Source organism: Rhinatrema bivittatum, chromosome 5, assembly GCF_901001135.1.
Source record: "Rhinatrema bivittatum chromosome 5, aRhiBiv1.1, whole genome shotgun sequence".
NCBI classification, from domain to species: domain Eukaryota; kingdom Metazoa; phylum Chordata; class Amphibia; order Gymnophiona; family Rhinatrematidae; genus Rhinatrema; species Rhinatrema bivittatum.
The window spans coordinates 356,676,322-356,702,858 of NC_042619.1; the positions used below are offsets into that span (position 1 = coordinate 356,676,322).

At 41.6% G+C, this 26,537-nt stretch overlaps 1 protein-coding gene across 7 annotated transcripts in view; it reads right to left on the reverse strand.

The window, feature by feature from the left end:
- Window positions 1–26,537, reverse strand: part of ARHGEF7 (Rho guanine nucleotide exchange factor 7) — a 367,648-nt gene that overhangs the window by 309,751 nt on the left and 31,360 nt on the right. For 6 of the 7 annotated variants that reach the window (XM_029604696.1, XM_029604689.1, XM_029604690.1 and 3 more), the window contains exon 3: window positions 2,594–2,678. In XM_029604696.1, coding sequence (XP_029460556.1) covers window positions 2,594–2,678 — 85 coding nt within the window. Of the gene's footprint in view, window positions 1–2,593; window positions 2,679–2,874; window positions 2,916–26,537 lie in introns of those variants that run through there. The other variant, XM_029604693.1, reaches the window with a different exon arrangement.

A 26,537-nucleotide genomic window follows, 5' to 3' on the forward strand; every position in this document is an offset into this window, starting at 1 on the left:
TGTGCTGCTCTGATGTGGCAGGCCGCGCAAAGGGAGTGTCATCTGAGCTTCTTTGCTGTCGGGGCCATCGCCTCTGTGTATGTGCGTTTGGTGTCCAGCGTGCCCAGATGATGCAGTGCGCACAGGTGATGCGCGTAGTTGTGTGCATGGCTATGCACTTGTAAAAGCGCACATTGTGCGCCCAAGAAGCCAGCCTGACCCGCGCGTACAGATGACCGAAAGGGGGGGGGGGGGGGGAGACAGCGCCGCCATGGGTCGCCTCGTGGCTGACCCACCAAGCCGCAAAACAGGAGCCTAGCCCATCGAAGGCTGCTCAACCCATTCATAGCCCCCCCCCCCCCTTTTTACCTCATTAGGATCAAGAATGGAGTCAGTACAGCGTGCCGAGCAAGGAACCAGAGAAGACTCGCCAGAGCCTTCTCTGGTTGAAGATTTTTACTTACCTGGTCTCAGCACTTACCGGCCAAGTGCAGAGACGGTCTCCAGCTGCGGGGGGGGGGGGGGGGGGGAAGAGGGCTTTGGCCTTCACCGCCGTGCTCGGCTTTGCACCCACTGCCTTTCAGCAGCTTCAGCAGCTAAGTCCATGCCGGGAGCCGGCTACCGGACCAAGACACATCTCTGAGGAATCGGAAATCACCTCAGGAATTCTCAACAGGGGGAGGGACCCTTAGGTATCACCACAGGAGAGCGGGGCTAAATCTTCTTTAAGATAAAAAAAGAGACCCGACGAGCAGGTAGGCAGCAAGCAGACCGTGCTCCTGGCTCCCCCGCCGAAACAAGTTTCTTTGCGCACAAATAGTACAACGTGGTGGCCCAAACCAAACAGGGGACATTACAAAAGAAAATAGATTTTTTTCTTTTCCAGTGGCGACTCAGGGATGGCGGCTATGCCGTAAAGAAAAGAAAAAATATAGGGTCAGCAAGCCAACAACAAAATGGCCGCCGGACCCCTGAGCCCCAGCGCACTGGCAGAAAAACAAGATTTAGTTGGGGACGTCACACAAGCGGTGGTGAGGGCGCTAGAACAAAGATTTCTGGACTTAACCCAAAAAATAAATGCTGGAAATGAAACGCTGCAGGAAATAAAAATTCAGGTTGCAACCCTCGAAGATAAAGTAGAAGACTTGGAGAATAGATCGAGGAGGAATAATCTGAGGTTTGTGGGGATCCCAGAGTCTGTCCGGGACAGGGAACTGGCTAAAGCCCTGGAAATATGGCTGGTAAAAGCATTAGGCCTGGTGGAGATGGAAGGCAGTGTGATAGCTGAAAGAGCACACAGACTGGGGGATAAGAAAGCCGGAGGCCACTAAGCCCAGGGTGGCGATAGCCCGCTTCTTAAATTTTTGTCATAAAACTGCCATAACACAAGCATATCGAAAGTGTGCTAATCTAGCATTTGAAGGTAGCAAAATAATGATTTTTCAGGACTACTCAGCAGTGGTGTCAACCAAACGCAGGGCATTCTCTCCTATCTGCGCTGATCTCTTTAATAGAAAATTGAAATTCACCCTGCAATATCCAGCTCGGCTCCATAATGGAATATAAGATAAAAAGAGAAGCTTTTTTTTTTTTTTTTTGTAATCGCGCTAGCACCGTGCTAGTGAGGGGATAGTGTCTACATCTGCTAGGGAGACGGAGAGATACTGAGGAGCTGAGGTCACGGCAGGGGTATATCTAGGGTGACATCAGCCTTGAAATCTGACTCCGTCTCCCAATCTGCTAGCAGAGGAGCACATAACCCACTGGTCCTGAGTCCATCTGGCTACACACTAGGAAATCTACAATTAATTTTCCTCTAAATTTCCAGCAATCCCCAATAGGGAAATGCACATCCACCATCTGCTGGAGATGGAGAATACTGACAGGCTGCTGTTACTGCAGGAGTATATATACTGTGACATCAGTTTGCTCCATCTCCAGCTGTTGGCAGAGGTGCATAATCCACTGTTCCTGAGACCATCTGTCTACATGCTAGGAAAATGTCCTTTTTTTTTTTAACCTCTCTTTTTAAAATGTAATGCTGCAATATAGGGAATCCTGCTTCTAATGTTGCTACAACTATGTGACTACTGCATGAACATCAGAAGCCAAGTTCCTGGTATGGAAGTGCTGTTTCAATTAATTACAATGCACATTAAAAATATTTTAACATGGACAGATGTCTATTCCAAGTTCACAACCTCTTGTTGTTACATGTTACTGCGATCATCTATAGTAATCTCCTGAACAAAGAAAGAAAATGGATTCCACGCATCTTATTTTACTTGTTATATTATCGCTTTGATATGTACTTTACATATTTAGTAGCACTAAATTTTGAAAGGGAAAAATTAATATTGTTTTATCCGAGTACAAGAACGGGAGATAGTAACGAACCGAAGGTGAGGGTGGGGGGGAAAAGCATAACAAATCCCAGTCTGTTGAAACAATGCAAGATGTATATTAAGCTGTATGACTACTAAAAGAAATTGTTTTTACTTTTGCAGGACTCATTGCAACACAAAAAACAACAACTGCTATATAGATCCGTGACTCAAAGTCCTAAAATGTGTTATTAGCATGCATGAAATAAAAATTGAATCTTAGTACTTACCTGCTGTCACTTTATTCAAAGCCACTAAAGAGTTCAGGACCCTATTAAAGTTTTGTCCCTGATACAGGTCATTTGCATCAAAGGTCTGCAAAGCGAAAAAAAAAAAAAAGGCTACAATTAAAAACAATCCAGTAAGAAAAGCAAAGGTTACGTATGCACAAATTCTTTTATTAAGGACATGCACAGTTTCAAGAGGCACGCTCAGAAGACACAAAAAAGCCAGACGACGGCAAATCTAAAACAAAAATATACAAATATAAAAAAACGGAATTTAAATTAACCTTCATGGTGAATCCCGATGCAGCAAAGAGCTCTTCACTTAACTCTGGACAACTAAAGAATAACAGGATGCTACATCTCAAAAGTTTCCTGTTCTGGAGAGCTGACGTTTACTGGCAAATCTGGGACAAACTGCTTGATGCTTAGAGACATCCAACAAACACCCATATGATTAAAGCCTGAAGACTGGAAAATAGCCAATATACCAACAATTTTAAAAAGAGCATTGGAGGTGATCTTGAAAGCTACAGAGCACGGAGCCTATCTGTGCTAAGCAAAACAGTGAAAACTATAAAGAAGATATTTACTGAGCATATAGATATGGCTTACTAGGGAAGACCCAGCAAGGTTTTTAACAATGGGAAGTCATAAATAAATCAAATGTCTCATTGATGTACTAGAATTCTTTGAACGTGTAAATAAACATATGAATAAGGGCAAGCTAATCAACATAACACCTGAAGTTTCAGAATTCATCTGATGAAGTCCCTAAAAAGAGGTTTCTGAGGAAATTAAAAAGTCATGGGAGAGGAGGCAATATTCTGTTACAGACTGGTAACTGGTTAAAGAATAGAAAAGAGTAGGATGAATGGTCAATTTTCCCAATGGAGAGAGCTAAGTAGCTGGGTGCCCCCAGCGATCTGTACTGGGAACGGCGTTTAGTCCCAGTGCATGATTGTGTTCTACTGAATGGCAGTATATCAAATGAATACATCTGAATGTACAAAAGGCTTGGTTTCGTATCATTATACTTATACCGGATTTAGGCAATTTATTTAGTGAGGCACTTTATATTGTTTTACATGGATGTTTCTTGGGTTTGTTCTGCTAATTCTGTTGTATTTTTTATTACTCATATTTATAACTGTTTTAATTACTATTTTATACACTTCATAATTGTTATGAAATGACAATTTTATATATAACGTTGTTCTCTGCTTTTACAGGAAAAGCAAGTTACAAATAAAGATTTACATTTTTATACCAACTGATCACTTTTGCAAGCTTTTTTTTTTTTGCTTTCTTTTGTGGTTCAACAGCCAACCTATGAAAATAAAAGCAAAGCAAGCTAATCCTATTGAGCCATGCTAATGTACTACTAAATTTCTGCTCCTAAAACTTTGATCAAATGTCAGCCGTGAACTAGCACACGGGCAGTGTTAACATTTGAAATGTTATTATCAAGCAATGAAAATAAAACGGCAGCAGAGTTGAAAAATGAAGGCATCTCCAGAAAAGCATTAGAAAACCAAGATCTAATGCGAACAAAAAAATCTCTCCCTGCTACGGCAACCCAGACAAGTGTCCCTTTAGAAAGGGTCAGTGATGTGTCCAGGGAGCTTACTTGCTTGTAATTAATCTAATTAAGCAGCGGATGCCCCAGTTAGTACCCACTGAAAAATATCAGCAGAAACTGTAATAAAAAGAAAATTGAAAAACCAAAAAAAAATACTGTCCATATACAGAAGTGCACTTAAGTTCTATATATTTATTGTTACTGGCTGCCAACCAATGTTTAGCCACTGTACACGCCATCAAGAGATGACAAGTGTGGCCCAAAACTAATTAATTCTAGCAGTGACTTTAAATGAATCAAAGAGACTTTGATTAGTATGCAGAGAGAGCTCTGGTGTTCTTGGCTTCTGCTGAAGTTTCCTAATTATAGCACAGTTTCTAGTTGCCGAGGATATACTGAGATAAAGCCTTGCCTTGCTCTTCCCATTAGGCTATGATTCTTACTAAATAGGACAAAAATGTTAAGACATTGAAGAAATACAAAAATTTAAAAAAAAAAAAAAATTCATTAGTTTTCAAATACTGTAGAGCACTCATGGTAGTAAGGTGCAAGGGAAAACCATATGTTGTGATACTTTTCAAAGGACCAACAGGCCAAACGTGTTGTGTATCTGAAGAGGCGGCCTATGCAGTTTTGAAAGCTCATGTAGTGCAACATCTTGTTTCTTGGTCCTTTAGAAAGACGCTAGTTCTTCATCACTCAAACTTGATATTACCACCACAAAAAAAAAAAAATTAATCAGTGACACTGCAATTGTGTATGTGATGTACATATTCACAAAGTGCACTGAACATGAGCTACACTTTAAAATGGTACAGTTCTACAGCATGAAAACCCTAAGGAAATCTGAAAAAAAAAAAGGACTGCTGGTAGGTAGTGTTTTGTGGGCTTCAAAATAACTAGAAAACTTTTTTTTTTTTAGAATGTATTTATTTTAATTTTTTTTTGTTGTTTTAAACCACAGTTGATAGGTTCGTTTCCACAAAAGGCAATTACTCTGAGATCTTCTGCAAATTCAATAACCCTACCAGCTTCAAAAGGTATGCTTTCCGGAAGGAATGTAGGCCAAGCCAAAATATCCCCAGGACGGTCCCATGTCTACTGAAAAACCCAACAGGCCCGATATGGCTTTATAGGACATTCATCTGTGCTGTATATATGGAAACACTCGCACACACACAAAAACACTGGAAACTGACCCCCATCTCAATAGAAAGAAACCAAAACTTTTATGAAGGAAACGCAAAGCTTATTGCCCTCTATTTTTTTTTTTTTTTTTTTAATATCACTTCTTTCTCCATTTCATTTTTTGATGTGAGCGGCTAGTGGTAGCAGTGGGGAGTATCAGCAGAGGGCTCATTTTTCCCCTCTGGTTTCTCCCAACTCGTTTTGTTTTCTTTTTTTTCTCTCTTTTTACTACTGCTCCTCTTGCTTATGGATGTGGAACATGGCTATTCTGGCGCGTAAAGGAGTGGGTGGAGAGAGATTGGCTTGTTGAGTTTGGTTATTTGGGTATCAGTTTGATATGGGGGGGGGGGGGGGGGGAGACGGGAGGGAGTTATTTGAAAATTTTTGTATTCCACTACTTCTAACGTTGTTTAGTTTGGTTTATTTGATGGATTGCGTTACTTAACTCATATCGATGCGATGTACATAAAATATAATAAAAGCAAAACAAAAGAAGCAATGAAGCACAAGAAATGGCAGTAAAATTTAAATAAAATACAGAGCGGATTACAGTTCATGCCTTCATAACAAACACACAACATTGACTCAGAAGAAAAAAAAACAAAACCTTTCACATAGACAGCATGACACAAAAAAGTACATAAAATTTTACATCAAAGTTTCACTAGAATATAATTTTTTTTACTAAAAACTTTAAAATCCTTCTCTGCACACAGTTCTGCTGGGAGAAAAACTTTACAATTGGGCCAACAATTAGAAACACTCTTAACCATGTAGCTTGAAGCCTGCCATTGCACACTGAAAGAGTGGATAAAAGCAAGTTTGCTTACCGTAAATGGTGTTTTCCCATACATAGAGTGAATTAGCCATGCTGTTTGGGTGCGACGTCCTCCAGTGGCACGCGGCTCGGAACCTCATAATAGCAGAGCTTTACAGTCTGCCCATGCACAGATGTTCCCCCACAATTACCTCAGTCGTCAGTTGGTATCAAAGATCCAGGACTACCTAGAGACTGCCAGGGAGGTGGGTGGGTTCGCATGGCTAATTCACCCTGCTATCTATGGAAAACACTGTTTATGGTAAGCAAATTTGCTTTTTTTCCCCCCCGTTGATAAGCAAGTGAATTAGTCTTGCTGTTTGGGGAGTCCCAAGCTGAGAGTTGCTGCTTTCCAAAAGGAAGGTTCAGAAGTCCCTTCTGTAAGACTGCAGTCTAATCAATCTGGAAATGGTGTTACTTGTCACGTGCAACTCGGTCACCTAAGTAACAGGCTCTAGTTTTCTCCTACTGCAGTTAACACTGCTCTTTCCACTGCGCTGTCCAGCTCAGAAAGCTTATCTAGACAATGAGACGTGATGGTGTGAATTGAGGACCACGTTACAGCCCTACAGATGTCCGCTACAGGCACGTTCTTTAGATGTGCCAGAGAGGCTGCGGTTACCCTTATTGGGTGTGTTTTTACTGTCCCAGCCAGAGGCATGGAAGACGTGGTATAGCAGTGATGGATACAATTAGTCAACCAATTTGCTAAAGTCCTTTTGAATACTGCAACTCCCACTTTGTTGGTGTTATAGGAAATGAATAACTGCTGGGATTTCTTGTGGCCCCGTGTTCTTTCCCTGTAATATGCAAGGGCCTGCTTGCAATCTTTTCCCTTTCATTTTTATGAGGTTTTGGGAAGTACATCAGTAGGAAGATTGATTCATTCAGATGAAAGGCCGATATACCTTTGGCATAAATTTTGGGTGTAGACATAGTAACACCTTAATGGAAGAATTGTAGATATGGCAAGAAATGGACCAGGGCTGTAGCTCACTAATTCGTCTTGCTGATGTGATTGCTACCAGGAATACCTTGTAAGGAACTTCAGCCCGTTTCTCACTAGGAGCTCGAAGGGGCTCTTCAATCGAGCTGTCAGCACCACATTAATATCCGACAGAATTGGGGGTTTCTGTACCGGTGGATGCATGTGCAGGAAACCCTTCATGAAACTAGACACTAATGGATGCGTGGAACTGGATTGCCCACTTACTTTATGGTAAGCAGCAACTGCACTCAGATGCACTCTCACAGAGGAAGTTTGTAGACCTGCCTGGAACAGATAGTAAAGGTAGTTAAGTAGGAGTTTCGGAGAGCATTCAAATAGGTCAATTGATTGCGAATGACACCAATGGACCCTTAATGGGACCATTTGAAGGAGTAAATGCAGTGAGTGGACTATTTCCTTGAGAACAGAAGAACCTCTTGAATCAAGCTCAGAAGGTACAATGGTTCTAATACTTGGCACTCAATCTCCAAGCTGGGAGATGGAGTGATGAAAGGAGAGGGTGCAGTAGGGCTCCCTCCTCTTGCATTAGGAGGCTCGCTTGGTATCCCAGGGGCCTGGGCGGTTGCACTGACAGTTGTACAAGATATGCATACTACGGCTGCCTCAGCCATGCTGGAGCTATGAGGATCATCTCCACCTGGTCCTGGATGCATTTCTGCACTGTTCATGTTAAAAGTGAAATTGGTGGAAATGCATAGAGTAGATCGGTTGACCACAAGAAGAGGAATGCATCTTGTGATTCTCTGTTTGGGCTGGGAAGTAGAGAGCAAAATCTTTCCAGTTTCATATCATAATGAGTTTGAAAGAGGGCTATGTAAGGTTCGCCCCATTCGACAAAGATGAAACACTCTGCTGAGTTTGTCTGCTTGTACGTTCGCTAATCCTGGCAGGTATGTGGCTTGCAACTAGATGGCCCGTTCGGTTGCCCATTCCCATATCAGTCGCTTCCATGCATAGGCTCAGTGAACCTCATCCACCTTGCTTGTTTATGTAAAGCATGGCCACTTGGATGTCTGTGTGGACCATGACTGCTTTCCCCTGTCAGGATGTGTTTGAATACTACTAAGGCATTGCAAATTGCTCTAAGCTCCAGGAGGGTGATCTGGTGTGAGGCTTCTATGGCTGACCACAACTCCTTTGTTTGATGGTGAAGGAGGTGTGCACCCCCACCCCCAGCCTGTGGTAGAGGCGTCCGTGGTGAAAATTAGCTGGTGAGGGGAAGATCACAGAGATGCTCCCTCCGATAAAATTTTTGGCTTCAGCCACCAGGTTGTGTCTCTTCATTAAAGCCATGACTAAAATCTTGGCGGAGAGAGGCTGAGACACTTGAATCCACTGCCTTTTTAAACCCCACTGTAGCCTTCTCATATGCAGCTGGGTCAGAGTTACCATGTGGATAGCTGCTGCCATACGGCCTAGCAGTTGTAACAGTTTGCGTACTGTTGTCTTGGTTTTGTTTCTCAGGTGTAACGCCAGAAGTCACAGGTGTCTGACTCTATCCATGGGTAGGAATGGTCTCTCTCGAATGGAGTCTATCCTTGTTCCTATAAAAATTGTAGGATCCGCGTTGGTTAGAGGACAGACTTCTCGTATTTAATAAGGAAACCTAGGTCTTCTAGGTATTGTTTAGTGACGCAAAAGTCCCTGTGAAGATCCAGTGGATTGGGTGAAACAATCAGCCAGTTGTCCAGATACGGGAAGATTCACAACCCCTTACGGTGAAGATATGCCACAGCTACTGCCAAACACTTTGTAAAGACTCTCAGGCAGAGGAGAGCCCAAAGGAATTACCTTGTAATGGTAATGTTCATTATCTATTTGGAAGCATAGGTAGTGCCAGCATGAGCTGTGGATTGGGATATGAGCATATGCATCCTTCAGATTGAGTGAGCACATCCAATCGCCTCACTATATGAAGGGCAAAATGGCCTTCAACATTATCTTGAATTTCTCTCTTCAGTGTTTTGTTGAGAGGACGGAGATCCAGTATCGGAAACAGATCTTCTGTGAGTTTGGGGATGAGGAAGTATTGGGAGAAGAATCCCTTGTTGCAGTAAGGTGGAATGTCTTGAATCGCTTTTTGCACTAATAACTTTTCTGCTTCGAGAGAGGAATTTGTTTGAGGTGCCTCGTTGGCAGAGCTAGTCAAGGCAAATGTCAGGGAACCTTGAACTGTAAGTGGTAACCCTGTTGGATTATTTTTTTTTTAAAACCCATCGGTCTGAAGTTATTTTGGCCCAAGCTGAAAAGGTAGTTGGTGACTCTGCCCCTGACTGGTGTTAGCGGCTGTGGCTCGGCTATCTTCAAAAACCCTGTTGGCTCTTTGGGGTTGTTTTCTGGAGAGGTTTTTGAGACCTATGGTCTCACCGACGCCCTCTTTGCACTGCTTAAGTAAGTTGTGGGTGAGGCTGTTGGTAAATCAAAGCACTATATGGGGTATACTATCTACAGGGCTTCCACTGGTAGTAAGATCTTTTGTAGTGTGAGAACTGACGTTTGTATGTAGTGGGCTGGTCCGACTGTACTTTGAGGGACTGCATTGCCACATTTTGCTCCTTGATTTGCACTACTGTTTCACGGAGCTTGTCCCTAAATAGATTATCTCCTAAGCAGGGGAGATCTATCACTTTATCATGTATGTCCTCCCTTATTGAGCTTGCTTGCAACCAAGCAGTTCTAGGAGCAGTTATTGTGGATGCAGAGGTTCTTGACGTTGTTTCAAACTGAGCGGAGAAAATGTCGGATTCCTTCCTCTAGGTCCCGTCGCAGCTGAGGCATGATTTGCTCACCTGTGTCAAAGTGCACAAAGAGTTTGAGCTGTTGCAAATTTCGTACACATACTGCACCATATAAAAATTGATACTGCTGAATGCGTGAAATAAGCATGGAACTCTGAAAAGATTTCTTTGCACACAGGTGCGTCATGAGACAACATAGGTGCTTCACATCGAGGCACATCGTGTGTGGATGCACCAACCATACAGTCAATGTCAGCTTGGGATGTCCCTTCGACTCATGCATCATCTTGCTTTGCATTGTGATATGGATGACACAGATTTGGACTTTGATATTGCCTGCGTCAATGAAACACTGCCCTTCCTTTTCCAGGGTCTGGCTTCGGACACCTTTGAGTGTTTGTTCTTCTTGGAATGCACTAAGACTGTTAAGTCTTCCAACGAGGCCCTGTTCTGGATGTCTCTTTGCTGTGACTTCAGACCTAGTGATGACTGGACAAAGAGCCATGGGGAGGGTGGGCTCTCTGCCTTCGGGCCTGTGGGGACACACGGCTGCATTCCTTGCATGCGGCCTGATTGTAATCAGAGCCCAGACAGAGATAACAGCAATTGTGTCCGTCCGTCGTGGACATAATGTGCCCACAGGAGCAGTATTTGAATCCTGTGGCTCTTTTCAACATTAAGATTCACATCCGCTTGAGACTCGGAAAAAACAACTGAAGGACTGAGGTAATTGCATGGGCAGACCAGAAAACTCTGCTATTATGAGAAGTTTCCGAGCCACGCACCACCAGAGGACGTCACATCCAAACAGCATGGCTAATTCACTTGCTTATCAACGGAAAACAGGTAAGCATCCTTCGATTTTAAGTTACACATTCAAATATACAATGATATCCTAGTCGCCAATTCACACAATTGCTCACCACATAAGAGTATATGAATCACCACTAGAAGTTAAAACTGGGTTCTCCACTGCATTGGCAACCAGGTAAAGCTGGAGTGATATGCTCACACTTCTTGAGCTCTAACAACAATCTAACAGCTGAGTTTTGAATTAACTAAAGCACATGAATCTGCTTTTTTTTTTTTGGAGATCTGTATAAAAAGACTATCTGATAATAATGACCTCAAGGGCCTAAGTAATTTAAGTTTATAAAACACTGTCTTAATTACCTGCATAAAACATGCTTTGAAATAAGTTTTGAATCTGAAGCAAGAAGTTTAGGTATTGTTTCATCAACAATCATCAATTGTGAATTTCCATATGATAAATTAATTAATTCATTAAAAGGAACATTTCTACCTGTCCACTACAATATTGTTTTAATGTCATTTAACATTAGCTTATGATCTGTCAAGCCAGTGATCTATTTGTGACATACATTTCTGGAAAAAAAACAAGGAAAATTTTGATCCCAATCCCAGGGAACAAAAAACTGGATCTCTGTACGTATATCTCTTTCTACATATATCTATACATATAGATATATAAATATATATAGAGAGAGAATTACATAAGCTGTCTGAATATGAAAAATCTGAGCAGGAAATCAAGCAGCAGCTAGAGTAGATATGCCAACTTATTGCTCATCTTCAGGCTTTCAGGGTGAGTGGTGGTGGTCTTTCCTGGTTATCTTTCTTGCAGGGCAGGCGGCAGCGCATGCAACTGGGGAACTACAGGTCTAAATGGAGGGACTTGGTGGCATGAGTCCCCTAGGACTCAGCACTGTCCTTCTGTCCTGTTAAGTATTTACCTAAGTTCCAGTGGAAACCTATTAAGAGGTTAGGATTTGGTTTATTATATTAGTAGTTAATAGGTTTCCACTGGAACTTAGGTAGATACTTAACAGGACAGAAGGACAGTGCTGAGTCCTAGGGGACTCATGCCACCAAGTCCCTCCATTTAGACCTGTAGTTCCCCAGTTGCATGCGCTGCCGCCTGCCCTGCAAGAAAGATAACCAGGAAAGACCACCACCACTCACCCTGAAAGCCTGAAAATGAGCAATAAGTAATGCAGGGTTTAACAGGGTCATAAGCATACAAGACATCTAACTGTACCAATATCCCCGATTCACCTCCATCCAAAAACCCATACAATACATCCAGTAAAGAAAGTAATAGCAGCTCTGTACTATGGGCTTTCCAAAACTCATACTGTTAAACACCTAGCAAACCATTTTCTTCTACAAATTCATCCAATTGCTGTAATACACACTTTTCAAGGACATTTGTTAACATTGGCAAGTTCAAACTGTGTCAAATGTTAATTATTAAGTCAGGAGCTAAGGACACATTCTTCTGTACTGGTCTAACTGTAGCTACTTTGCGTTGTGCTGCAACATGGTCTTCAGTTAAAGGATTTATTGACTATACAATTTATGATTTCACACTGTTCTAGTATCCTTTAGTCATTTAACAATTCTAAAAGGACACAGATCCAAACTAGAATTTGTGGCTGAGTTTCCCCAATAACCAACTTAATTTCATGCAGGGACACTAGATTGAATGCCATCCATTTGTCGCTTTCACTTTTCTGCCTGTCCAACCAACACTGTGGGATGAACATCTCCATATTAATAAAATTTGGCCATTTATGAAATTCTAGAATTGAGACCAATCTTCCTACTTCAAACGTGGTGAGTTTATAGGCAGCCTGTACTTTCATTTCTGCTGCATGAGAGACACACAAGGCCGTCCACTGTAGAGTCAGGCTTTGTGTGACCAACACAGTGGCCTGTGATATGCGCCATCGTTTGACATATCAGGGAAGCAGAGTTTAGCTGCAGTGGACTTTGATACACATTTTCAACAAATTTAAGACTATGTACTACTGGAATTTTGTGCATCAGGATGATTTCTTTTCTTCTTTCCAGATGGCGTTTGATATCTGCTATTTCTATTTATCTTGGTATGTGTTCTGGGAGAGTGATGGGAATATCTCTGCTGTCGTTCCTCTTGGGTGTTGCTGGAAATTTAAATTTGGTATCTACAGAGAAATGTAATTGCTAATTATTTTAAAAGTTCAAATCCTGTTATTTCTCTGAGGTACTCAGAGAACTATAGCCAAGATATTTGGGGGAGGACAACTATTGCCCAGCTAGAGCTATCCAGTTAGAGGCAGAATTTCTAGCACATGCTGCCCTGGCTGGGAAACAGACCAGATTACCTGAGTTCTACATTAGCTAAACTGTGAGTATTTGCCTCTATGGCCAACTTCAAATTCTCTCTTGGCCTGTCTTATCAATGTCTTACATTTAACTTGCCAACGCTTATGCATTATCCTATTTTCTTCTGTTAGATCCTTCTTCCAATTTTTGAATGAAGATCTTTTGGCTAAAAATAGCTTCTTTCACCTCCCCTTTAAACCATGCTGGTGATCGTTTTGCCTTCTTTCCACCTTTCTTAATGTGTGGAATACATCTGGACTGTGCTTCTAGGATGGATTGTTTTGTTTTGTTTTTAAACAATGATCACGCCTCTTGCACACTTTTTACCTTTGTAGTTGGTTCCTTTCAGTTTTTTTCAAACTATTTTTCTCATTTTATCAGTTTCCCTTTTGAAAGTTTAGAATGAGAGCCATGGATTTGCTTACTGTCCCCCTTGCAGTCATTAATTCAAATTTGATCATATTATGATCACTATTGCCAAGCAGCCCCACCACCATTACCTCTCTCACCAAATCCTGTGCTCCACTGAGAATTAGATCTAAAATTGCTCCCTCTCTCGTCGGTTCCTGAACCAATTGCTCCATAAAACTGTCATCTAGGAACTTTATCTCTCTGGCATGTCCCGATAATACAGTTACCCAGTCAATATTAGAGTAATTGAAATCTCCCATTATTAACGCACTACCAATTTGGTTAGCTTCCCTAATTTCTCTTAGCATTTCACTGTCTGTCTCATCTTGACCAGGTGGACGGTAATATACTCCTATCACTATAGTCTTCCCCAACACACAAGGGATTTCTACCCATAAAGATTCGATTGTGCATTTAGTCTCATGCAGGATGTTTATCCTGTTGGACTCTATGCCATCCCGGTCAAAGCACCACACCGCCTCCCGGGTGCTCCTCTCTGTCATTGCAATATAATTTGTACCCCGGTATAGCACTGTCCCATTGGTTATCCTCCTTCCACCATGTCTCTGAGATGCTAATTAAGTCTATGTCATCATTCACTCCTATACATTCCAATGCTCCCATCTTACTTCTTAGACTTCTGGCATTAGCATACAAACATTTCAAAGTTTGGTTTTTGTTTGTATTTTCATTCTGCTTTTTAATTGATAGGGATAAGTTAGAATTTTTTAGCTCAGGTGAGTTTTTAGTTACAGGCACTTGGACTATTTTTCTAATTATTGGAACCTCACTGTCGGGATGCCCTAATTCTAATGCATCATTAGTATCCTTTAAAGATACCTCTCTCCGAACCATGCGCTGCTGAGCGACTGTCGGCTTTCCCCTTTGTTCTAGTTTAAAAGCTGCTCTATCTCCTTTTTAAAGGTTAGCGCCAGCAGTCTGGTTCCACCCTGGTTAAGGATGGAAGAGGCTCCCCCTTCCCCAAAAGGTTCCCCAGTTCCTTACAAAACTGAATCCCTCTTCCTTGCACCATCGTCTCATCCACGCATTGAGACTCCGGAGCTCTGCCTGCTTCTGGGGACCTGCGTGTGGAACAGGGAGCATTTCAGAGAATGCTACCCTGGAGGTTCTGGATTTAAGCTTTCTACCTAAGAGCCTAAATTTGGCTTCCAGAACCTCCCTCCCACATTTTCCTATGTCATTGGTGCCCACATGTACCACATGTGAATTTTTCTGGAGGGATGGTTGTTGACAGAGAGAGTAAAAGAAAATAATTCTCCAGTTTAGCTTTCTTTTTTATTATCCCCAAGTGTAAAAGTATCACAATAACTCCCATAGGATATGCACAAATTATATAAGGACTACATTGCTGTTGCTTGGCAGAAGTTCCATAATCTACTTTCAGACAAAAGGAAAAATAATTTAGATTAACTGATTATTACTCATCATGGTCAAAAGTTATTGATACTGATTGTCCTGACTGTAACCGAGGCGGGCGGTGAGACTAGATGGGTAGGGTAGAGGTGTGACTGATAGACAAATGGCTAGGTTTTTGAGAAAAGGAGGATGGTGTTGTGTGTTATATAGAAAATATGGTTTTGACACTTAGTAGGCTAGTAAATAAACAGGCTATGTTTTTATTAAATGCTCTCTTGTATATGGAATGATAACACGGTTTCTTGTGTCTGTGCCATTCCAATAAACAGAAATTAAAAAAAAAAAAAAAAATAGATTACTCCCATAGGAAGCAACAAGAACTGCACAGCTGCAACAGCAGCTCAGGCAAAAGTAAATATATTTAGGTCTGAGTGCTGTCAAAGGTGTGAATGTATAGGGAGAATGAGTGTTTGCAAGAATGCTATGGGAAGAATGGAGGGTGTTAATATTGGCTCATCTTCATGAGTGCTCAGAATAACTTTTTACAAGCCATCGGAAAATTTTCATTTTATGCATTTAAACAGTTTCCCACCTATTCTTCAACACATCAACGTAGCATATATCTCAAATATATGCTTGTACAAGTTGCTATTCAGATTTTTTTTGCACTATTTATCCTCCAGAGAGGGAAAAAAAATGTTTGATATATCATCCTACCCTATGGAGAAATACATCCTCAAATAGAGACAATCACTGTTCAATAAAGACATTTTTTCTACAATGTTCAAGGTCTCAAACACACCAGTAGCATGCTGGTTCCGTCCCTGGTGGCATTCCAGATCCCTGCAGAGATCATAAAGCCAAAAAGCTGTTCCAATGTTCAGAAGCATGCCCTAAAGCTCTGAAAAAAAAAATCTCCCATTTTAAAAAGAGCTATTCTCATTGCCTGAGGAAGTATAGCACTCGTTAGAATAAATTTCATTAAATATAGAAAACAGAAAAAAAAAAAAAAATCACAGTGCTATAGTACAATTTTCCTAAGGGTTTTCCATACCATAGAACCTGAAAGATATGGTGCTAAAATACTTATTTCACAATTATCTATGGTCCATTTAATCCAATTAAACCCACAGCCAGTAAACTATTCAAACGGTATAGCTTTTAACTGGCTAGATACCAGTCATGTTTAACATCTTCAAAGGTTTAATAGCCAAAAAGACAACAACTATAATGTCCTTAACAAGCAAATCTCATCAGATCAGAAACCTCTACACCTCACACGGCGTTATCTCAATTTCAAGTTTTTTTTCTAGGTTGTAGCGTTTGCAATTTGAACAACATGGGAAACAGCACCAGCAAAGTCTTGTCCAGGCCACTTTCATAAATAAAGCAAAAAGAGACCTGGCTGAATTGAACATTCCAGCTGAAAATGCTTTCACTTAGGGTGTTCTGGATAGTTTCTAAAAAGGACAGGATTTTCAGCAGCTTTCTGTCCACAAAAGCCTATATAGTTTCACCTTTTCAAGTCAGCTTTTGCTTGATGTCATCAAGGTGAATATCAAAAATCTCAATTTTGAGACATTTACAAGTGCGCAAAATATTCTGAACAAGAAAAAATCTCAAAAGAATCTAGATTAAAAAAAAAAAAACCAACTCTGAGTCAACTTCAATACTGTTTTTGCACCACAAGTACCAACGCTGTGAGATGAATCTCTCCAGATTCTAGAATTACTTAAACGGCTGATTTTTATTAACCTCCAGAGATTGATTGAGACCAATCGCCCTACTGCAAAATGTCAAGCTCCAATAATCTTACTACTTGATTTTATCCCTCATTTACTGCCATTCTATTCCTTCCCCGAGGGCAATGAAACTACATAGAAAACAGTGTTTAAAATAAGATCCACAGAAGGAGGGCTACCTTGGCACTTTATTAGCATAGCTAACAGGTTCCTAACAGGTTCCTAGCGCACAGATTAACCCATGGTTGGATCCGTGTTTTGGATGCACATGCATAACCCCTTATGCAATAAGGGGATTAGCACATCCGAAACCCATATAGTATTGAGGAGGTAAGGAAGTGTCTGCAGAGGATTGCTGAAGATGTAGTTGCAACCCTTGCAGACCCTCTAACAGATATTGTGTTATGTAAAACTGGTGGTTTTGAATGCGGGCATTTAGCATCGCAGATGAATGCGCCTTCTTCGCGAAGTCATCCAATATCTTATTATCTTTAGTCGGCGGCGTGTTGAATTCTGGATTTGCGAGCCTTTTGCATTGCTTACTCAACTACCACTGACTGGTGTGGAAGTTGAACAGTGGTATAGAAAGGAGAATCTTTCATTCTGTATTTCAGGTCAACTTTACGAGATGTTGGAGGAACTGTCAAGGGAGTAGCCCAAGATTTATTCAATAAAGCTGTCAATGCAGTGTGTTGTGGGAGGGCCACGGGCTCAGATGGCATGTCCAAGATCTTTAGGATACTCAGCATTTCTTGACAAGAATCTGGTATCTTCTTGGTCTGTATGTTTAGTAAGTGACCCACCTTGTCTGTGAACTGAGAATAGGTAAGGTCCTCTGGTGGTGACAAAGGCTCTGGAGGTATCTCCTCTGGGTCAGACAGGTAACCAGTGGATGAATCTGAAGAGGGATCCTCCAAGGGAGACACTGGGGAGATCGTGACATCCCGTGGCATTAGAGGAATCTTAGATGGTTGTACCGGATATGCTTGTGGTATAGAAGGAAACAGTTTCGGTGGTAAATGAGATTTCTCTATTGACTGTAGAAATTGAGTCAGAAGAGTAGTAATCTGAGAAATAGCTTGGTTTGCGAACCCTGATGTAGACTGATCTGGTAGGTGTCTTACATCAGGTGGAAGAGCGGGTGGAAGAGACTCCTTGGTTGGTGAAGGAGGATCATCAGAACCCTTGGAGTCAATGGAAATGTGAGACAAGTGCCCCAGGTGATGATGGGAACTCGTTTGACATAGGAAGTGGAGATGTGGGTTGAGTGTTACTCATCTCCTGTGTTGGCGAAGCTTCTCCGCGTCGTGACCCAAGTGATGCTTCTTAGGGTGCTTCTGTGTCGAATGCATCAAGTAAAGGTGTCTGCACCAGTAACATAACATTTTCCTATGTCGATGCTTCAGTGCTCCGATAATTTTTTAAAAGACTTTTTCCTCACAGACTATAACTTTCTCTGGAGAAAGAGCTCCACATGCCCTAACAGTCTCGCGGAAGAAAACTGACTGAGGAGACTGAGGTAATCCTGCCAGGATACAGGAAGGAGCACGTAGCTGAAAGACTTTGAGAGCTCCACCACCTAATGGCACAGAAGACAAACCCAGAGAGCATGACTAATTCAACTGCTTATCTATGTGAAAAATCCCCTAAAGGCGTTGCCTCATGAATGTCCTCAGTCAGTAACAGAGCTAATATAGCAGTGTAGTCTATTCTCCAGGCAGATGGGCAGGTTACATGCCTATTTGGTGCGAAGGTGGCAGACCTCAAGCATCAGTTAGATAGGATTTTAGACAATGCTGAGGAGGAGCCAGCTGTCGTGGTACATGTGGGCACCAGCGACATAAGAAAACGTGGGCGGGAGGTTCTGGAAGCCAAATTTAGGCTCAATTAGATAGAAAGCTTAAATCCAGAACCTCCAGGGTAGCATTCTCTGAAATGCTCCCTGTTCTGCACTCAGACCATGGTGCAAGGAAGATGGATTCAGTTTTGTAAGGAACTGGCAAACCTTTTGGAGAAGGGGGGGGGGGAGGCTTTTCCAAAGGGATGGGCTCCACCTTAACCAGGGTGGAACCGGACTGCTGGCGCTAACCTTTTTAAAAGGAGATAGAGCAGCTTTTAAACTAGAACAAAGGGGAAAGCCAACAGTCGCTCAGCAGCGCATGGTTCGGAGAGAGGTATCTTCAAAGGATACTAATGATGCATTAGAATTAGGGCATCCCAACAGTGAGGTTCCAATAATAAGAAAAGTAGTCCAAGTGCCTGTAACTAAAAGCTCACCTGAGCTAAAAAATTCTAACTTATCCCTATCAATTAAAAAGCAGAATAAAAATACAAACAAAAAACAAGCTTTGAAATGTTTGTATGCTAATGCTAGAAGTCTAAGAAGTAAGATGGGAGAATTAGAATGTATTGCAGTAAATGATGACATAGACTTAATTGGCATCTCAGAGACATGGTGGAAGGAGGACAACCAATGGGACAGTGCTATACCGGGATACAAATTATATCGCAATGACAAAGGAGCACCCGGGAGGCGGTGTGGCACTTTATGTCCGGGATGGCATAGAGTCCAACAGGATAAACATCCTGCATGAGACTAAATGCACAATCAAATCTTTATGGGCAGAAATCCCTTGTGTGTTGGGGAAGAGTATAGCGATAGGAGTATACTACCATCCTCCTGGCCAAGATGGTGAGACAGACAATGAAATGCTAAGAGAAATTAGGGAAGCTAACCAAATTGGTAGCGCAGTAATAATGGGAGATTTCAATTAACCCAATATTGAATGGGTAAATGTATCATCGGGACATGCTAAAGAGATCAAGTTCCTGGATGGAATAAATGACAGTTTTATGGAGCAATTGGTTCAGGAACAGACGAGAGAGGGAGCAATTTTAGATTTAATTCTCAATGGAGCACAGGATTTGGTGAAAGAGGTAACGGTGATGGGGCCACTTGGCAATAGTGATTATAATATGATCAAATTTTAATTAATGACTGGAAGGGGGACAGTAAGCAAATCCATGGCTCTAGTGCTAAACTTTCAAAAGGGAAACTTTGATAAAATGAGGACAAAATTAGAAAAAATTGAAAGGAGCAGCTACAAAGGTAAAAGGTGTGCAAGAGGCATGATCATTGTTAAAAAATACCATCCTAGAAGCACAGTCCAGATGTATTCCACATATTAAGAAAGGTGGAAGGAAGGCAAAACGATTATGGCATGGTTAAAAGGTGAGGTGAAAGAAGTTATTTTAGCCAAAAGATCTTCATTCAAAAATTGGATGAAGGATCCAAAAGAAGAAAATAGGATAATGCAAAAGCGAGTTAAATGTAAGACATTGATAAGACAGGCTAAGAGAGAATTTGAAAAGAAGTTGGCCGGAGAGGCAAAACTCACAGTAAAAACTTTTTAAAATACATCCAAAGCAGAAAGCCTGCGAGGGAGTCAGTTGGACTGTTAGATGATCGAAGGTTTAAAGGGGCATTTAGAGAAGGCCATAGTGGAAAGATTAAACGATTTCTTTGCTTCGGTGTTTGCTGAAGAGGATGTTGGGGCGATACCCATTCTGGAGAAGGTCTTCATGGATAATGATTCAGATGGACTGAACCAAATCAAAGTGAACCTAGAAGATGTGGTAGGCCTAATTGACAAACTGAAGAGTAGTAAATCACCTGGACCGGATGGTAGGAACTCAAAAATGAAATTTCAGATCTATTAGTAAAAATTTGTAACGTATCATTAAAATCATCCATTGCACCACCTGAAGACTGCAGGGTGGCTAATGTAACCCCAATATTTAAAAAGGGCTCCAGGGGCGATACAGGAAATTACAGACCAGTTAGCCTGACTTCAGTTCCAGGAAAAATAGTGGAAAGTGTTTTAAATATCAAAGTCACAAAACACATAGAAAGACATGTTTTAATGGAACAAAGTCAGCATGGCTTTACCCAAGGCAAGTCTTGCCTCACAAATCTGCTTTACTTTTTTGAAGGAGTTAATAAACATGTAGATAAAGGTGAACTAGTATAGTATATTTGGATTTTCAGAAGGTATTTGACAAAGTTCCTCTTGAGAGGCTTCTAGGAAAAGTAAAAAGTCATGGGATAGATGGAGATGTCCTTTTGTGGATTACAAACTGCCTAAAGACAGGAAACAGAGTAGGATTAAATGGACAATTTATTTATTTCCCTCCTCTCTTTTGCTTCCAAACTACTTTAACTTGACTTTCTTTCATCGCAAGCTTGCTGTGATCCACTTCAGTCTGCTTTTCACCCTCTATAGCCCACAGAAATAACCCTGTCCAAAATCTCTCATGATCCATTTAAGGCTAAAACCAAAGGCCTTTATTCAATCCTTATCCTCCTTGACCTAATTGCTGCTTTTCAACACTGTTGATCACCGCCTACTCCTTAATACTTTGTCCTTATTTGAATTTCGGGACTCTGTCTTGTCTTGGTTTTCTTACCTTTCATTACAAGTGCAATACTTTTTCTCTGGCAAATCTTCCTCTACTGCCATTCCACTATCAATTGCTGTGCCACAAGGTTTTGTCAGGGGCCTTCTCTTTATATAATAATCACCTTGATGCTCCAATTTCCTCTCATGGCTGAGTCCTAGATTTATGCTAATTCCCAGATTTACCTCTACATCAGAAAGTTTATCAGGAATCCAGTCCCAGATCTCAGCCTGATTGTCTGACACTGCTGCCTGGATATCCAGCCATCACTTTAAAGTCAACATGGTCAAGACAGAATTCCTTATCTTTCCCCCCAAGCCCACTTCCCCTCTTCCCTCCTTTATTTCTGTGGATAATATTGTAATTCTCCCAGTCCCCTCAGCTTGTAACATTGAAGTAATCTTCAATTCTTCTCTCCCCTTCTCTACACACATCCCAAAATACTGCTAGAATGTGCCAAAATCTATCCTTTCCTTTCTGAACACACTACTAGAACCCTTGTCCACTCTCCCATCAATCTTGCTTAGACTATTGCAACCTGCTCTTCACAGGGCTCCCAGTGAGCCATCTTTCTTCACTACAATCTATTCAAAATTCAGCTGGGTGATTTAACTTTCACCAAAGCCGCTACACTCAGTCACATTGGTTCCCTACCCTTTCTTGCATACAGTTCAGGTTCCTCTTACTCACCTGAAGAGCCTTCACTCTACAGCTGCTCATTACCTCTCATCTCTTCTCACATTCCTCTCATCAGGCAAGTCATACCTATCTATGCCCTTCTCTTCCATGCCAAATTCCCAACTCTGTTTCCACCTGGTTGCACCATAAGCTTGGAATAGACTTACTGGGCTGGCATATCATGCTACCTCTCTTGCCTTATTTAAATCCTATGTAAAAACCCACTTTATTTTTTAGGCTGCTTTTAAATTTTAACCCTCGATTATCTCGCTTATCACCTCATTAATTTTTAACCATTGTCTAAATTAATGAAATTCCCCAAGTCTTTTGCCTTCTGTTTGTTTTGACTGTAAGTTCTACTGAACAGGGACTGTCTGTTATATGTTTTGTTTTTTTTATAGCGCTGGGTATGTCAAGTAGCACTATAGAAGTATTAAATAGCAGTAGTTTTAGTAGAATGTTTATTGTATTTTTGGCTTGGCAGTTTCCTCTTGCCCTTTTGGGATTCCAGCTCAATCAGAACCACCCTCTATTGGGCTACAGTGCCATAAACCTTCACTGGCAACTTCCCAGGATGGGAGGGATTCCCCCTATATTTATAACCCCACACATACATGACAGACACTGCAACGATGGTCCTTAATCAAAGGCCACCGACCACATCTCTGAAGCCATGTACAGGTGTACCCAAAGACTGACCAGAAGGCGTCACCCACCTACCCCCCAAACGAGTCGTGATCACTGTCTCCACAGCATCTGCAGCCCAAGCTGACACAGAGAACAAAAAGCTGCAGGCAATTGGACCCAGGCCCTCCTCATAGCGGCACACAGCACTGCCTTTGAGCTGGCCCTGAAAAGCAACAGTTCTGACTCCAAAGCGCATTTCTGTCAGACAGAGAACAATAGCTGCAATAGCTGGGTTAGATGGAAGGCAGCAGAGATGCTAAAGCATGACGGGGAAAAAAAAAAAAAAACCAGGAAGCCAAGAATGAAAACCCATTACTTCATAGCCTCAGCTGGCACAGGTTCCGATTGGGATGGAAGCCTAAAATGGAATACGAAGAGGCTGCCAGACACAAACACAAAAGCTGAAGTTACCTAAAGCGGTGACATGTGCAAAGATCACATGCCTATGGCATCTGTGTAAAGCTATGGTTTGTGGGTTTTAAATCCCAGCAATTCAACCATTCATCCTTCCAAAGTAGATACAACATGTGCCAAATGCAACTGAATATTTATTATTGCATCTATGCAACAATTTGGTCAAAGGCACTATATTTAAGAGCCATATTAATAATGGTAAGTAAGAGCACACCAAAAAACTGGGTAAGATTTGTTATTAATCCTGCAGTGTTACAGTTGTCCCAAATTCCCAAATGCACCCTGCCAGATTTTCTGAAGTAAATTTAAGCAACCTTCAGCTTTAAATCCTGTTCAACATTTTGCAGAGAAAAGGAAGACTACCAACTAAACGATTTTGACAGTTTTGCTTGTATGAGAAATAAATACTATTTGTTTATTGATATATGTGACAAATGAATAAGAGTTAGTAGATCTTTTTCAGTAATACCCTAAAGAAAAATGAAGGCAGGGCAATAAATAATAATGTGCAGCCTGCAGCCAAGTATTCCCAAAAAAATAATATTTTTTCTTTTTAATTTTTAAAAAACACACACACACATACAGTGTGCACAGAAAGACAAGGAGCTTGAATTGCTAATGTATTTTAGGATGCTCATGTAGCCAGGAAACACGCGAGACTTTTTAGATGGCGTTCAGGCTCTGGTAATGCAGGTCTGTTTCATATTCTGGCTTGTTTTCTTTAATAAAAGGGTTGTATATTTTGGCCTGTGGTGGGTGCCCATTACCTTCTACTGGCCAACTTTATGGTTTCCCTGATACCACACATTATTAATGCTAAACTGAGTCAAACCTGGAAGGTTCTTACACCAGTCACTGCAGGAGAATTCAGGGCCAATCTGTTTTTTTGATAGGCACAGACGGTAACTTTTAAAACAGGCGCGTGGCGCACGTTTGCCCTCGCACACCCATGAACATGGCTATTTTATGACATAAGCACATTTATGCCCGTATTCTCCAAGTGTGCGCAAATCCCACTTCTTCCGCGTGAGTGGGAAGATTTTTAACTTTAAAAAGCACATCAACAACACTATCAGAGATGGTTACTTCAAATTGCATACCCTAAAAAAGCTAAGACCATTACTATAATCAACATGATTTCTGCACGGTACTGCAATCCCTGATATTTGCAAAAGTCAATTATGTAATGCCCTTGTCTTGGGTCTCCCCAAAACTGCCATATTGCCCCTGCAAATGCTGCAAAATGCAGCAGCGCGCATTCTCACTAACTCTAAAAAAAAAAAAATCGGAACACATTACCCCCATACTCAGGGATCTGCATTGGCTCCCCATTGCACAGAGAATCATGTTCAAAACTTTTATCTTTAATACACAAAACCCTACACAATGAAAATACGATATGGCTCAAAAAATGGCCTTCACTTCCACAAACATTCCAGGCCCCCCCAGAACACAACCTGCTGTCACCCTACACATTCCCCCTCTCAAAGCGACAAATCTTGAGTCTACTAGAAAGCGTGCGATAACCGTAGCTGGCCCACTCTGTTGGAACAATATGCCACCTGATTTGCGTCAAGAAACATGCCCAATAAAATTTAAGCAAAAACTCAAAACGTGGCTACTGTTTCAAGTTTATACGTAACATACACGCTGCTATCTATTTGCCTGCATCCCTGCAACTTTTCCCAACTGGATTTTCCTAAGACCGCTACTGCAGTTCTATGCAATCATCCTTCCCCCACTCCTATGCAAACTATCTTCCTAATTATTTAGCAGAATCCCTCTTTAATGGCATTCTTCTTGTTTTTCTTCTTACTTATTGTATCATTCAATTAATTATCTAAGTTCCGCTGGTTGGCTATGCGCCTCGTATCTCATCTCTCTTATTGTATCTTTCTCTTATTTAACTTAATCCCACCATAATGGCATTTAGCCCTATATCTCTATCCACTGACTGTATTTTTTTTTTTTTTGCACCGTTATTCCCCTCCCCCCGTTTATTTGGTTAAATCTTTATTTTGTAATGCACTGATGCTTACCTCCCGTTTATTTTAGCTCTGCTGCAATGTTCTGTTAACTGTAAACCGATGTGAGGTTACTAAACAAATGTCAGTATTTAAAAACCACAAATAAATAAATAAATACATATAGCCCACTCTTTCCAGGATGGTGGTTTTGACATTGGAATAATTGGCTCTCCCATCGGGGCTGGCAGCTTGAAAGGTCACTTGGCTATTGACGGCAAGTAAATTTGCCAGGTCCATGGTCCAAGGGTCTTCGGGACAGCCAGTCATGCAGGAAGTTCTTAAAACGTTTTTAAGAAAACATCTGCGTTTTCACCGGCCGTCATCTTAAACACAGAAGGCATGGGGCTTGCCTGTGATGTGGTAGTTTGCATAACTTGGATCAACTATGGCAGTGCCCCCCTGTTGCTGGCTCAACACTTTGAGTAGCTGTTGCCCTTCCCCAAGGGTTTGCATTACTCGCTCCATTGGGCTCCGACAACAGAGGGTTTTCTTGGGACGCTCTGGCCTGTTCCGGACGACCCATAAATCAAACTTTCCTTTTTACTTCAAGAACAAACAAAAAAAAAAAAGCCTGCTTGTTCAGCTCTGACTCGCGCGCATGTTATAAAATCGGGCGTACATGTGCGCGCGCCGGGTAGCGCACACACATGTACGCCGCGCGCGCTCCTTTTAAAATCTACCCCTATATGCGTCACCATGAGTCTTTGGCTTGCCAATGGATAGATTCGGTCTGGACTCCGGGCTATCCTTTTGCAGTTTTCTATTTATTGGAAGCAAAACCAACAAAGCACACAAGCCTGCTTCCTTCAGCACGCCTAGAAAGAGAAAGTCAGCAGTTTACGCTCATAAGTCATTTAGCAAAGTTCCTACCTTCTCCTAGTCTCATCTGGGACCCTCTTTCTTTTCCTGGGCCTGGTTAATCATACGGCTTTCCTAAGGACCGCCGCCCAGGACCAAGATTCCCTGCTGTAAAGTGGACCCGGCCAGAACTCTGGAACCGATCTTTTAGGGTATTCTGAGATTTTCTACTGTATAGCGCATCACACAGACATCCATACACTCTAGGTAAAGATGACTGAAAGAACAAAACCAGTAGCAGCCATTACCCACGAGTTTCTCCCACCATCTCCATGGATCCTCTGGCACTGGAGGATGAAATCCAAAATTTCGTTTGTGATTACCCACAGCTTCAGCACATTTTTCCGTAACACTTCCATGGGCTTCAGCCACAATTAGGCCCTGCTGTTGTGCAGAGAGGAGCATTGCTTTCTCCTTCTGTGCTCTCTAGGTCACTCCTTCCACTTTCAGCTTTCTTACCATGGGTACTTCACCCTGTAGATGCTCCTGCTCCCTCTTCACTGTCTGCAGACTCCTGCACCTTCCCTATGCTCAGCTCCTCACCCTCCATGGACAATTCCACTCTCTATCCCATTCCCTCGGTTTCCTGTCATATATAAAATTTCCCACTCCCAAACCCCAGCTCCCTTTCTATGCCGGAGGAAGCAGAAATGTATGCAGTGTGGGCAGCTGGCTCAGTTACTTTTTTTTTTTTTTTTTTTTTTTTGACAACCTTAAACAAGTATTTTATTTGTAATTTTTATTTGATCTATTTTGCATGATTGCAATTTCTATTGAATCTGTAATTTTTATCTCT